Source organism: Falco naumanni, chromosome 1, assembly GCF_017639655.2.
Source record: "Falco naumanni isolate bFalNau1 chromosome 1, bFalNau1.pat, whole genome shotgun sequence".
Taxonomy (NCBI): domain Eukaryota; kingdom Metazoa; phylum Chordata; class Aves; order Falconiformes; family Falconidae; genus Falco; species Falco naumanni.
In genome coordinates this window covers 57,081,722-57,097,261 of record NC_054054.1, presented here as the reverse complement: position 1 = coordinate 57,097,261, position 15,540 = coordinate 57,081,722, and the positions used below count along the sequence as shown (strand labels likewise).

The window sequence follows — 15,540 nt, the reverse complement described above, 5'->3', positions numbered from 1 at the left end:
CTGCTTAGCATTCAATTAATTTAGTTCAGTCAATATTGCATGGTACATAGTTTTGTCTGCTCATATTGTAAACACATCTTGCCCTTGAGCACTTATTTCGTTTGCCTAATTAAGATCTACTTCTAAGCGCTCTCATTCAGTTGCAAGGCAGACTCCCCCCATTTTAGGTACAGCTGTTGTACTCAGTGGAAAAGGCATTTGAAATCCAGGTCCATCTGGTTTGTGCTCCAGCGTGTCGGGCCAAAACCTGCTCTGGTTTAAGGCAGCAGGGTCTCTGTTTTCAGCAGGACTCCAACTGCAGGTGAATCAGGACATGTTGTGTTTCTTTCTTACACCAGCATGGCTTATGCAAGTACACCTGATATTTCTATGCATTATTGTGTTCCCCTGTCTGACATGGTGAAAACCCTTTTAAAATTTTTATTACTTAATTCAGGTGTGCCATTGTACTTGGGCCTTTTAGATCAATGACGAGAATGAAGTTTTCATGGTGGACTTACTCAGTGTTCTGGCTGTGTAAGTAGCTGAGTTTTCCATTCATGAACAATCGTATAACAATTTATACTGAGCTACGTGAAATTTTTCATTCAGACAAAATTCAGAATAATCGAGAGGAAAAAGGTACTTTTCTAATCAAAATTAATTTCAAATAAAAACAGCAAGTATTTTGCCTTTTGAAAATGAAGTATTGACTCTTTAGAAAGTCTGTTTTACAATGCACATGTATTGTGCATGTATTACACTTCTTCTGCGTACGTATTTTGCCAAAACAGTTACACATTACTGAATTGATATACCTCACTGGGGAAAAAGCCTTGCCTGAAACATACCGTGTTGTTATTTATTACATTGTTACAAGACCATGAAAGGAAATGCAGGTTTGACTGTTGTTTTAAACCTGTCACTGATCCACTTTATGGCTGTAACCATAGGTAAATACTAATTCTGTACCACCACAAAATAGGAAGAAGAAAGTCCTACAAAGAACCAAAAAATATGGAAAAGTACATCCAGATCTGTACTTGGTAACAGATTTATAGCGTAACAGGAAAAAAATATAAATAAAAGGAGCTTCAGACTGAATTCTGGTCTTGGTTCTATAGAAATGATTCCCATTGCTTAGGAAGCTGGGATGGCATTGGCTTCTCCTGAGAAAATTTATCTTTGCTAAGGCCATTGAGATAAGCCAGCATCATTTTAAACACCGTGACACAGCCTGCGGTTCACAGCTGGGCTAAGCAGTGCAAGCTACCAGCATTTTTTTGGCTGCCTGTGTTGCTGAGATTGAATTTGTGCTAGCAATGATTAGGAGCAAAATAGCAAAACTGCAGTAAAAAATAGCAGAATTCTGTTACTACCAGGAAAATATACACTATTTTTCATCCATGGGCTTTAATACTATACAAAAACAATCTATCTCCATTTTGTAGGGACACCAGAAGCGCATAAGGGAGAAGTATATAAGGTATATAGAGTTTACAGTCTATCTGAAGGACTCAATTCTGTTCTCAGTTCTGGAGGGTAGATTCCTGAGGGCTGGAAGACTTGTATGTGACCGCACTGCCCACTTCATAACATCACTTCATGTTAATGTTGTCCCAGGTCAGGTAGGCAGCCTCTTTCTACATTGAGACTTGAGGCACTGTGTTTTGTTTGTTTGTATTATTGCAGTGTCAAGGAGCCATAGGTACAGATCAAGCCCCGGAGTAGATAGGCACTGAACAAAGAATTTCTCAAGTTTTATAATATCTGTAAACTCGGATGCCTTTGGGGCAAGGGTTCATTCTCACAAATTGCAGTGAATCGATGATACCAGTATCTTCTAATTTGTTTTGGATTTTGCTTGTTTTATACGGCAATTCACACCTTGGCAGAAGACAAGTAAATACATAAACTCTACTTACGGCTGTTACATCCTAGGACAACTGCATTATCGCAAAGCAAAATATGCCAGCTCTTCCAAAAAATGTGATATGACCAGGTGCAGAGGTTTTTTTCCCCTGCTGCTCTGACTGCAGCAATACAGACTCATTTAAGAGCACAGCTGTTTCCAGAGAAGTCAGCCCCTTCTCTAAACAAAGCCTTATTTTTGAAAAGGCAGCCCAGCTTTTCCTTTTGCTGTTCCTGTGGCCTGGGGGCTGTCAGAGGCTGAAGATTGAGACCTGGTGAGTTTATGCTGGGAAGCGACTTGACCCCAGCTTTCATGTCCACTGTGGTCACCGGGGGACAGCCCAGGCCCTGTATTGGTACCTCGGAGGCTACCGCGATGGCGTTAAAATGAGAAGAGCAGTCGGTGAGAATAACTCTGCATTCCTCTGTGTGCAACACAAAAGTGCTTAAGATATACCAGACAGGTGACTTGGCTACCTTCATGTGCTGTGCACCGAAATCATCAAGTGCCAAGTACTTGCTATCAAAACGTATGCATCCATATAGACACAAGTTATCCATCTTTTTGAAAATAAAAAGGGAAAGTCATATAGACTATACCATCAGCATCTGAGTAACTTCCAAATTTGTATGCAGTGTAAAAATACATTGTGAAAGTAAAATAACTGGTTTATAGTCCTCTGGGAAAAGAAATCTTTCCAAAGTGTGGAAACAGAGCAGTTGCTGTGGCTTAACACTAGTGTACTGTGAAGAATTATTTTAGCTTAGTGACTGACTTAAAAGATGAGTGGTAAGGAATGACTTACACAGAGCCAAAAATGCGTTTCAATTTTTGATGTGAAAAAAATGAATCACAGTCGTAATTGGCTAATTTCTCAGTTTCAATATCAACAAGCTATTTGTGAATCTGCCTCTCGGAGTATCTGAAAAACAACTTGCTCAGCTCCACAGCTTTGTGCTAGTCTTTCTGTCCCTGTGATGTTTAAATCTGCTGCTGTGGATGCTCATGCCATGACTTTAAAACCACTCCTGTTTTGCTGCCAGCATGTTCTCTGCAGCTCAGAAGGATGGCATTTCAGCTGTGTCAAAAGTTAATGTGCGTCTACAGATTGCTGTGTGCATGCAGAGTCTGCATGGGCAATCCTGAGAGCGAATTTGCAGTGACACAAGCTCAGTGTGTGTATTCTGCATAAGGCATGTGGAGTGACCTAGGGTGTATTATCTGAATGTCTTTAGAAGCTATCAAAGTGTGTTTCAAATTGCAAAATATGTTGCCCAGAGAGCAGTCACTTTGATGTCCCAATGGGCAGTATATGGGATCACACCAGCAGCCTGCGTGTGCTGGTCTGTGTTCCTGCTCTTGCTGGGATGTTTCCTGTGGTACCGTCTTGCTTGTTTAATGAGTGTGCTATGATAAAGTGTGCTTTTCTGTTTTACTGGTGTTAGCTGTTCTTTTGCTAGGGTTTGTGGCAGCTAGCTGCTTGAATATGGCATTTGATCCTTGGCAGCGTCCTTCTGAAATAGAGCATTTTATGCATGTCATAGAGCCGGCAGCAGTGGGAGTACAGAAGGTGGCATGGATGGAGACCCACATTGTGAATGCTGTGAATGAGATGAAATGCTAAGAACCTCTGATCACTTATAGCTGGCAGATTAAGTCAAGATGGCCAGGCAGGAACTCTTCTGCCTTTTGCATGCAGATAGTTAATCATCTCAGAAAGATCCCACTGTTTGAGTGATCTGAGTATTGGAACAGATACTTCGCTTTCTCTCTTTGTGGTCCACCAAGTTTGAAATAAATTTAAGGCTGAGTGTGTATTTTAGAGCAGTTAAAGGAACTGGTGAGAAGCTAAAGAGAGCTTTTATTCCCAGTGCTACACTGTGATAACCAGAGACAAGTCAAAGTGGAGAAAACAAGGTGGGTTTTTTTCCCTCAAGGTTTGCACGGCCTGGGGGAAGCAACACATGCTGGGACACAGGTTTATAGCTGACAGGTCTCATGGGGGAGCAGGTGAAGTCTGACAGGCGGGTAAGTGGCAGAAGTTCTTAATTTACAGATGTGGCAGAACCTAAGCAACTGTGAGGAGTGGGAGCTGCCCTCATTAGGAACATCAGAAAGGTGGAATCTCTTAAAAAGGGCATATAGCTGAGCATCCTTCCAGCCTTTTTTTTAACTGGGAAGGGGCCTTGCAACCGGTTTTTAGAATACTCTGAGCAGCGAGCTCCTTTGGAAGGGCAGAAATTATGCCTTCTGTGGAAGCAATTTTATATGCTTGGTGAGAAGAAGCAGGATGAGACCAGATGCCCTTTTAGTCGTTCTGGATACTGCAGGGAAAAGGCATGAGTGGATCCAGCTCAAAGCTCCTGCTGCCTCAGGTACCAGCACAGTTGTATTCATTAGTGAATTTTTATTGCCAGGCATGAATAAATTACTAGATATCTGGTGCCTGCAGACAGGCAAAGGAAAAGCTGTCTGGGAAATCTTGGATTTAAGACAGGCTTGTCATCTCTAATAAAAATAGCTCTTTTTGTTTGAGGTGTAGGCTCTTACATCCTTGGTAGTTCAAATGCAATCATACCCTGGATCAATGCAATCTTGTCTCAAGCAGGGAGCTGTGATAAATCTGTTCAAATCTCATTCTGTCAGACCACTCTGTGCCAACAGAGGTGATAATGAATGTTTAGGTATGAACACAGTTGTTTTTTCTGGCAACAAACTATGTAGAGGTTCAAGTGGAGTATTTTACCGATTCACTGCAATATCACTTCAGGTTGGTTGCACTTTCATCAAAGCATTACAGATGTTTAGTGTTAGGTCTACTTCTATAGTAAGTAGGGACAGCCATAAAAACAATGGAGTCAAGGCAGAATCACCATTTTCTACGCTGTAGCTGACAAAATAAATCTTCCTCTTTTCCCCAACTTGTTCTGTTCAGGTTTCTGTGGGCTCGTTCAGCTCACCCACACAAGTGGAGCGGTTTCTAAGAGTGCTGCTGACAAGGCTAATGCATGGTTCAGTGTTGCAGTCTTGATCCCTGAATCATGCTGCAGCATTACAGTTGTCATAGAGACACGGATTTTTGAGACCAAAGGGACAGTTCTGATAATCTGCTCAGACCTGTTGTAAAACACATAGTCGCTTGCCAAGAAGTAAATAACTTTGCCAAATCGGAGTGCAGCCTGGCCCTCCCTCTCCTGTGACAGTGGAACATGTTTCACTTAAGCTTGGGGGATGCTGGAAGAGAAACCCCAAACAGGGATGTTACTCGGTGTCAGACTGGTACTGTTGGCACAACACTTTTTTTCTGCTGAGTGAAAGCCAGGTGCAAGCTTAGTCCACAAGGTCACACCGTGATTGTGATACTGGTGACTTCAAAGGGACAAAGACTATCAAAGTAATAACAGCACCCCGTCCTATTTTCTAGGTGGTGCGGTGAGGTCAGCACTTGTATTTGTAATGAAGGATACTAGAGTGGGGCAGCTTGTGCACTCGGAAGTCTCTAACAGACAAGCACTGGGTGATTTAGCTGCAGCAGTTTGATGCTGCTGTCCCTGGTGGTTTGCCCTCTCCTTCTGTCTGCTGCTTTATTAGCTGAGATGTGTCTCTGCATCTCACCCATGCTGGTCCAGAGCCTGCCGCAGCTGCTGCCAGGGACAGTGGGCTTGTGCCAAGGCACTGGGTTGTGAACTGCCATAGCAGTCGTAGTCCTTGCCAGAGGCTACCTGGTACAGCAGAACTAACAGCTGGGGGATTTAACATCTTAAATTGCCAAGCTGACATCCATCAGAACTCACGTAAGAGTGCCAAGCAGTCTGGGTAACCTCCAGCCAAGTATTAAGTCTCCTCTGTCCCAGTATATGCTAATCTGTGAGAAATGGATTGTTACAGATTCTAGCTCCGCTGATGAAGCAGTTCCACTTGTAAAATCCCTTGATTTAATACATAGAAGTTTCCAGTGGCCATCACAGTTTTATACACTGAAACAGGTGTAAAGTCTCTGATATGGTCTCCCATCTGCTGCTGCAGAATTTGGAATAAGGTGAACTGCTTGAGCAAAGCTGTGAAAATCTGTGTGAAGGAACATGTGCAGCCAAAATGCTCTCCTCCTAAATGTATACATTTCTCTGGTTGTCACCTGTGCATACATAGCTTTTGCAGTCCTGTAAGATAGCTTTGGGAAAGGTGGAAATGTAATTTTTTAATGAAATAATCTGCTGGCTCAATATAGGCACATGTTATCTCTGCATTGGCTGCTCTGCTGGAAAGGTTTGATAATAGGGCAGCATTTGATGTTTTGTGCTCTTTTCCCATTCCTGCGTAGCACAGTTGTTTTGTGCTATTTGCAGTGCCTTATATTACTTGCTGGTAAGTATTATTAAGGAAAAATTCCAGCAGTTTAGATTTGCAGGGATTGGATTCAGGAATCTGGCTAATTTCCGTGTCATCCCTGTGAGGTGTAATGACTCACTGCCTTTCTGTTCACAAATAGTGCTATGTTAATCTATTCTTTGAGCAGGTTAAGAGCAGTTCATCTGTGGGACTGCCTGGTTCCTCTGGAGCACGCTGCTGCCGTAGGAGTAAGTTTCCCTTAAAAACACAGGGGAACTCAAGAGAGGGCCAGGCTGTGTGTGCTACAGTATTGGTGTGCTACAGAGCTGCGCACCTATTGTGGGTGCACTGGGGAGCACTGAGCTTTTGGAGGGGAAAATGTGTCTCCAGCTTGCATGGGTTAGAGGTGGGGAAGCACGCGGGGACAGGGAGAGGAATCGCTCAGATGCCACCTTCTTGTCACCCTTTAGAGACAAAGGAGATGCTGCAGCTCTCCTGTTGAGAGGGAGCGGGGCGGGGAGAGGGGACAGTGTTTGCAGCAACTTTCTGGCCTCACACTCAAGCACAGTCCAGCCACAGGCTGACCCTGGGTAAATAAGCAAGACTGAACTGAGGAAGCAGGCAGGGCTTCAAACACAAGGAGACAGGATGGTGCAAAACATAACGCTTGTGAATCTGAGTGTAAAATCTGTTAACCGGCGTGCTTTCCGAAGGGTGCTATTCAGGGAACCACTTGCAGTCCTAGCGTCCTTGTACATGGGATTAGAAGAACACAAAGCTCATAAAGTTCAGTGTTTTGGGGAGAGTTTAACAATAGTGTGAAGCACATGATCCATTCTTGTTCATGGTCTTGTGTCTCAGCATTGGTTTAACTGTCAGGCTTTTGCTTGCTGTTTCTGCACAGTCATACCGCTTGTGATTGCACCTGCTGGTATCCACCTCCCTATCAGCCATGCATTTACATCTGCAGGATAGCGAAGATCAGTTTAATAACTACATGGCTTAAATGCAGGATAGATATTCTACATGCCCATATAGACCTTTGACTTGGTGTATTATTCACCCTTTATCTTTTTGCTTAAATTCCAAATTGACGTGTGCATTTTCTACAGGCATTGAAAACTCCTCGTAAACATGTATCTTAATTTCCGAGTCAATGTACAGTGTTTCTGCTGATTAGATCTAATTTAAAGGGTTAGGCTGAGGAAAGGGCCATCCATTTGGAACAACTAAGAAAAAGATAGAAAAGATTCTCAGTGTGAGTTGTGGTGCTTTAATTGACAAAAATGGAGCCATGCCAGTTTTCACCAGCTAAAGATCAGACATAGAATCATAAAATCATTTAAGTTGGAAAATGTTACTTCTACATCAAATTACATGCTGCTGAGAGCTACTAGATTTAGGACTTTTAGTATTGCAGAGATTTACACGTCCATACAGGTCTTTTTGCTGTTTATGCATCCAGCTCCACTCATTGTTTTCTTTCTACAAGTCTCAAGCTTGCATGATTATTGGCAGCACCAAGGACAAAAATGACATTAAGAAACGAATTTAGGATTAAAGAAAGTCAGTGTTACTGTTATTCATATTCCTGCTGAACCCTAGAAGACTGTAGGCAGCAGCAGAAGAAAGTCAGTGGCAGTGGCAATTAGAGCACATCTCCTCAAAGCAGGGATTATCATTCAGTGATGGTTTCCTTGACTGGTATTGCTCTGGAAGCTGGTGCCATATGGCTTAAACCATATAACCATGCTCAGTATAAAAATGAACAAAACCACTTTCCAGTGCTTTGAAAATGGTCTGGCAGTACACATCGTGCACAGTATCTGTCTAGCTGTGAGGGATGCTGCTTGCTTTTACACAGGGCAGTTCCAGGATTGTGTAGTGACTACAGCACTGTCTTCTCTGGCCCTTTTATTAAGGAACAGTTCCACTCTGGGGATTTTAATTCCTGTCTCTCTCAAAATTAAGGCAGATAAGCCTTTCTTTCAAAGGGATATTTTAAAACTAAGAAAATGTTAACATTTTGATTTTCATCCTATCTCTGTGAAGAAACAGAAAGCTGAATAGCTGAAGTATGATGCAGGAGCTGGAAGGAGATGTTGAGGGTGGAAATCTCACAAACATGGAAGAAAACATCACATGCCTGATGAATGTGCCATGATCAGAGAGGCAGTGGACACAGTTACTGCCTCTTTATTCACCCTCTCCGCTCTGCCCCCTGGTAGCTTTCAAGGGGATTAATGGTACTACTAAGTGCGGGGTACTCAGGACAGCTGGCTTGAACTCAAATGCCTAAGAAAGAAGTAAGCAGCCCGCCCTTCAGAACTCTGTTCTTCTCCCAGGTATGATCAATAATTATCAAGATGCAGAGGAGAAAAGCTGTGGTGTATTAGAAGGTATATTTTTAGGTGGAGAATTGTCAAAGATGTCAGCACTCCTGACACATCTACTACCTGTGGGCTTTTATTAGCAGGTAAGCACGTTTGTGCATTTGGAAAATCATTGAATTCTTAGTAGAACTGATCTAAATACTCATGAGAAGCAATGCACTCTGCGATTTTGGCCTGTTGACAAATTGTGAATAAAGATTTTTTGATTTCTTTGGATCAGCTCAACAAGCATTAATGTATCAACACACACACACACACACACACACATATATATATATGTATATATGTCTTTGGGGACATGAAATATTTATAGAAAGTGTTCAAAAGGTCTGAAATGCAATTTTCTTCTGGGGATGTGTGACTGGTCACATGGGTGACACGGTATTCTTTCATCCCTGATTGTGTTTGCATTTTAATTGCTTATTCCATCTGATGTTAATTTTGATTCTTGATGAGGTCTCAGTAGTAGTAGTAAGTCCATTTTCACCAAGCATTCACCCCTACAAAGCTTCATTTATGTGAAAGCTTGTGAATAAAGACATATGACCCAGCCAAGTGTCAGTCTGGTTTCATTATCTGGGCTGCCAGCTTATAAATGCTCATGTGCTTTGATCAGCTTCAGTCATGATTGGGCTGGAGACTTCAAATCAACTATCTCCCAGCAAATAAATTCAGGTGTGAATTCAGTATGAAGGCAACTTTTTGGTTGCTGTGGTACTGAATAGATACCCATTTCCTCTGCTGTCCGGGCAGAAGAGTTACTGAAGAGATGTGTTATGTGGTTTATTTTGAAAATCAAGATATGACTCATTCTCATAAATCCGTTGCATGCCTTATGAAGTTTAAGCCAGAAGATGAGCCAAGCAGCAGCAAGCAACATCAAGAGAACTGTTTTGTGACAAAAAAGACAGGGAGCTGAAAAGCCCAGGGATGTGTGAGACAACCATGGGGTTTAACGAGTGCCTCTGTAGGTCCCATAAAGTGGTGGATTATGATACTCAGACAGAGTTTTGCACTAGCAGAAAGTAACTGGGGAGATCAGTAGGGTGATGGGCAGCACTGAAAAGGGAAGTTACAATCGCCTACAGTCCCTGCTTCTCGGGAGCGAGAAGAGAATGGCTGCCTATGTGTTCATACACAGGGCTGTGGGTTTGTGGTGCTTCAGTAAACTCAGAGCAATGCAGATACGGGCAGGCTGACTGAAAGCAGATATACGGGGAAAGGCAATACATGCTGGTCTGACACAAGTATTCATTACATGCACATTGACTTGGCCCAGCTTGCCATGCTACTGCATCTGTTGAGGGGGGTTAATATGGTGCATCACCAGCATGTCCTTCCAGAGACTTCCTTGTGCATGTTGAATGGTAACAGACAATAAGCTGTTGTGGTGACTCGGGACTGCGGCTACTGAGGTGCTTCATGGGGAACCTTGACAACACTGTCTCCCTGTTTTTCCTTCTGAGATGTCTGCCTGCAGTGCTAAAACACTAGGATCTTCAAAATAAAAGCCACCATTTTTGAATCTCTAATGAAATAAATGACCAGGTTCTGTTCAGACAATGCTCTCCAGTAAAAATAATTTGGTTAAGCCTACTGTTAATGTTTACTTGATTGAAATATTTTGCTGCTGGAATAAAAGGTTTGTTGTTCTCAACCTGGCAGAGAATTTCTAAAATCGCTATAACATGACATTCTGTGAAAAGGAGCAAAAGCAAATAATTTGTGGGGAAACGTTTCAAGGTGCTTGCCAAGCAATTTAGAATCTGAATGAGAAGCTGCACCTCCACTGACTTATATTAAGGCTGATATTGATTATGTGCTTACAAAGAAACAAAATAATTCATTATGGAGAGTAATTTTGATGGTGTGTACCCATTTCAATGCTTTAAATAAGGCATCTTTCTGGTGCCATCAAGTAGAAATAATAATAAGTATAAACATTGGGCTGAAAGCCCATCTTGTCTCTCATCAGTACTCTAGACTGACTGTATGCTTTTTTTCAGTGCCTGGCAATCACCACCTCACAGGTATGTTGAGATATATTACATTTATGTATACACAACTGATGAAAACCTCTGCAGTTCAGAATAAACTGAAATCTTTCCCAGCAATATTTTCTAAGGTTCAAAGTGAGTGTCTTCTTTGGCTTAGACTTATTTGTTTTATATTTGTGTTACTATACCATTAAACATTTTATATGTGAATATTCCATTGTTTTGACACTGTGAAAATGTTTTTATTTGTCAAATCTAAGCAATGGAAGACTAACGGAATAATTTTGAAAATTGATGCTGTGAGGTTTTGCGGAATTTAACCTCTCTTCAGTCCACAGCAAAATCTGTACATACTGGACTTCAGAGAAATTGTAGTTCCTTGAATGGGATATGCTACAAACAATGGAATCATCGCTTTTGTTGATGGCATTGGTATTAGGAAATTATTTTGGTTAATTCTGGATCAGCTTCTTTCTCTGTTTATTTAACACTTCAGTCTGTCCATCAAAGCAGAGGTTCAAATGCTAAAATCATTCTTTCTCTTCAGTAACTGAACCAAAATACTTTATTTGGGGATATCTGTTAATCCCTTCTAGAACCTCATACTTCAGAGAGAAGTATTATTACAAAAAAAGATCACTTAACTCTAACAGTGCAGTGGTTGTAATGTGAAAAATGGAAATTCTTAGAAAACTGCTGCATTATTTTGCTTTGGACTCTATGTAGTCTTAACCAGTTTGTTTAGACAGACTGCTCTGTGGTCAGTGGCAGCAGCTGGTTTGACCAACGACAGAATAAAAATTCTTTTCAAAAACCTTGGTAGGCATTTCTCTAAAGGCTAAGTTTATAAAAGATAGACTATCTTAACGGTAAAAATTTGCAAGTGCATGCCTTGATCCTGCGCTCGTGGATGACAATGGCAAAGCTCTCATTAACCTTAGTGCTGAAGGATCAAGTTATTTCCTTTTTTAACCTCCAAGTGTTTTGGTAAGAGCAATTGATCAGTCCTGCCACCACCATGTGGGGCAGATGCTAACCTTGATGTTAGAGATGAACGCACTGAGGTGAAGTAATTAATTCAGGTTCTGCGGCTGATTAGGCACTGAAGAGGGACAGTGCTTGGTTGCTGTCCTCTGACCATCAAGAAATACTCTTCTCTCTTTGATGAGAGATTTTAAAAGACATTTTACAAGCTTGGATCAACCAATATTGTGATTTAAACATACTTTGGCTTATGTATTACAGAAATATGTTGGATATGTTCAGTGTGCAAGCCCCCTGGACACAGCGTATTTGAATAACTTGTTCCTGTTGTACCTAACCTGTGAACGTCTTTCAATCCACAGCTGTCATTTGGCCAACCCTCTCCCTCCAGTAACTTACAGCTTTCAATTTCTAGTGTGCAGTTTTGTTCATCCAGAGGGTATCTGCGTAGATCCATCATGCAAGCAGCTGTTGTTGTGATCCTGCAAGAGGAGGGTGAAAAAAAATATACTGAAACCACATTTTACTTGTTTGAGAAGGCAAGATTTTCTATAGTGGCTTCTCTCTTTGTTTAAATACAGAATGGTTATGCACAGGGATTCCTGGAGTACAGGCTTTACATAGCTTGTATTTATATGATTAAATAATTTATACAGCACACTATATTGGTTAAAATATAAAGCATCAGAGCATATGGTGATTACTGCAAAGCAGGATTTTGACTGAAAACTTTATGTGCAAGTGTACAGTGTTTTGAAGAACAATTAGAGAGATTTCTACTTGGACATCTGTTTTTTAATGTTCTTCATTCAGACATCTTCAAATTGCTTTATTTATAGCTTGTACTGCTGATAGTTTTCTTTTTTCATTTTGTTGTCACCTGCTACTCTTTCGATTTTGTCTGATAGGTATGTGCATTTTCACCTGAGCTGTGGAAATGTTGGTTATATTTGATTCATTATTTTTAAGGTTTCATAATCAGTTTATCATTAACTGATAACTGAACATCACCTCTTAAAAATGGCATGGTGCAATCAAACACTTGTGAAATACAACATTGTATGGTGGTTACTTAAAGAACATTGAGAGTAGCTATGATGTAGGCAGGATCTTCCCCATCCTTGCTCCTTCTAGAGGAGCATGTAAGTTGGTATTTGGTCCCTGAAGGTATTCACCATAGCCTAAGACTTTTTGCAAGGCAGTCCTTCTCCTTTTGTTGGACTGAAAATCACAGAATATCTAAGCAAATGCTTGCTGACAGGCCTGTGATACCTGGGAGGAAGGTAAGTGGCTGTGTTAGGACAGGGGTCAAATTATAGCTTCTTTTGAAAATCCCTTTAAGAAAGGCACTCATAGTGGTGCTTTCGAACTCACAAAAGTGGGTTATTACCCGCATTTGCCTTTTTTTTGGTGATAGATGGCTTCTTAAATGTTATACAACCTCTGAAGTTGTGAATGGGCAAACTTAGCCTCTAATTTTTTTTGTGTCTCTCTCTCCCTCTCCAAAAATTTATACCTGAGAAAGGCAGATCTTGCCTTGATCTGGATGTGTTCTAGTTCTATGCTAATTAATGCCACAGGAACACATCTGGAGATTTTACTTTTGATGGGGTGAAAGTCAAGCACACTTACATGCTCATGTATGGGGGTGATAATCCTTGCTGTCATAGAACTGACAGAATTAAAAGAAGAAAAATGCCACATGCTTCATTACTGTGACATGCTTCAGATTATCCTAAGTCTACAAAATCTGCCTGTCTACCTGTGTGTAAGGACCATCTAGCTAGTGCTGTTATGGGAACCCATCCTTGAAACTACTCTAGAATACTGTGTAAAGCACCATGGAAATGATATATTTATGCTTTTCCTCAGGCTGATTTTTGTTACATTGAAGTGAATTGCATATGTCTTAATGGGTTTTGCATTTGTCATGGGAAATGTTGAAGGCTTCAGCAGAGGTAGGATCTTGTTTAGTTTAGCCATGTACCAAATATATCTTACTGAGAGGCACTGAGGAGACACACAGTAATCATTTGTCAGGCACCTACTTGATAGTGCTTAAGATCATACATAACTCTATACTAACATTAGTCACACTTAAATGCTTTTTAATGAAGGTTTCATAGGGTAATGTTTTGTTTCCAATTAATAAATCAGCCTTTATGGTAATTTTGTTCACTTACATCAACCAGATTTATTTAAGTGTGTATGGAATTAGAGGTTGACAGTGTTTCCCAGATCACAGAGTTGCAGTGGCTTGCTGTTTCCTAATGGCCAGTGTCTCTGTACTGCTGCCATCTGCAGTTCTGCGTATCCTACGTAAGTTACCTAAGCAATACAATTTCTTATTCTTTATATAATCAATGCAAATTAATTTTGCAGTAGTAAATAATGCAATTGTTGTATACTTGTGATCTAAATATTCCACATAATTATTTTTTCCTGACGTTGCAATTCTGTCAACTGTACTGTCTTCTCACTATTTGTGCAGGTTTTGGCACGCTGGTTGGTTTGGTGTGTCTGATCCGTACTACAATCCAAGAACTAATATGAATGTACGTGTGGCTAAGACACTGCACTGCTAATTTCAGGTGGGATCTGGAAGTAAATACTTGGGTTATGCAGAAAAAAGGTAAGAAACCCTTAGTATCAGTTTCTAGCAGCAGTAAGTGATCCAAATCTGCTTAGCCTGCCCATTGGTAATTTCTCATCCTTGTTAAATCACTCCTTGTCTCTATCCCACAAGGAAAGGTAAACCAGAAGCATTTAATTTATGTTCTCTGCTTCCCTCAGGTCTGTTTTGCATATCCTATAGGGCCTCTGTATTTTGGGGTCAGTCTCCATACTTTGGGGAAAGTCAAAGGTGGTGGTGGGGAGCAGCTCTCCCCCTCGTGAGTCTTTTAACCCCTTAGCAGCAGTGCTGAATGCTGCTGTGGCTCCTCCGGTGCAACAGCAAGCAGCTGCTCCCAAGGAAAAGGGGAGTGACAGGGTTTTTGCTGAAGTCTGCAGAGGTGAGAGCCGCACAGCATGAGATGGGAAGGCCAACTGGAGACTATTGCCAAGCAGGCGGTGGAGGGGTAGCTTCCAGCAGCAGGAGAAAGGATCCTACTTCGGTTGCAGACCCACAGCTTTGGAAGTGGTACAGTGTCCCTGCTGCTTAAACTTTATCGGGAGTCTTAGGCTTCCTTGAAAATAGCTACCTATGACTGCAGTAGGAGTGCTTCAGGATCTGGCAACATGCATTACCTGTAGTTCATAAATCTGCCTTTCAAGCATTTCTTTCTCTCTCATGATAGATCTCGGCTGTGTAAAATTTTTAATGCATTGTGCTCTGGATAACCACAAATCTGTTTAAGGAGATAAATTAAACTCAGACGCAATCATAGTAATTGCTGTCTCGATTACAAAAATCAAATCTTGTATTATAAATTGAGTATAATCCCAAACCTGTTACTGCCTGTGCTCTGAGTGAGTGTGTGTGTGAGCCAGTGCTCACAGTGGAGAGTTAACTGATGGCTTGCACAAGCACCAGAAGCTTAAAACTGACATTCAAATGTGGAATACAAGGGTGTAATGGCAGGAAGGGGAATGCAATAGCCTGAAGACAGGGCAAAGCTGCAACAAATCTGTGTCCAAGAGGATTAGTGCTGAAAGTCTCTGGGCACAAGCAGTTTCTGGCAATGGTGGAATATGATGGGGCTTTGTAAAAGTTTTAGTGGAGAACTAATCTTACACTTGAAGCGGAGCTATTTATATCCCAGAGTAAGATATGTTTCTTCCAGACTTTCCATTCTCATAATATGTTTTAAGTTCCAGTGCTGGGGCTAATATATTTTGTTTGTACAGTGTCTTTTGCCCTACTATCCTTACAGTCTTTAGATTCTTTTGAATACAAATGATAAAAATGGGATTTTGCAAAGAGTACAAGCAGTTAGGTGGAAATATA

The 15,540-nt window shown here is 41.2% G+C and overlaps 1 protein-coding gene across 5 annotated transcripts in view; it reads right to left on the bottom strand.

The window, feature by feature from the left end:
* GABRB1 (gamma-aminobutyric acid type A receptor subunit beta1) overlaps positions 1-15,540 on the bottom strand; it is a 142,016-nt gene that overhangs the window by 20,233 nt on the left and 106,243 nt on the right. For all 5 annotated transcript variants that reach the window (XR_005827996.1, XR_005827998.1, XM_040594986.1 and 2 more), the window contains one exon: positions 11,994-12,076. Coding sequence is in view for 3 of the 5 variants with exons in the window: in XM_040594986.1 (XP_040450920.1) it covers positions 11,994-12,076 (83 nt within the window). In the remaining 2 variants the exon portion in view is untranslated. The remainder of the gene's footprint in view (positions 1-11,993; positions 12,077-15,540) is intronic.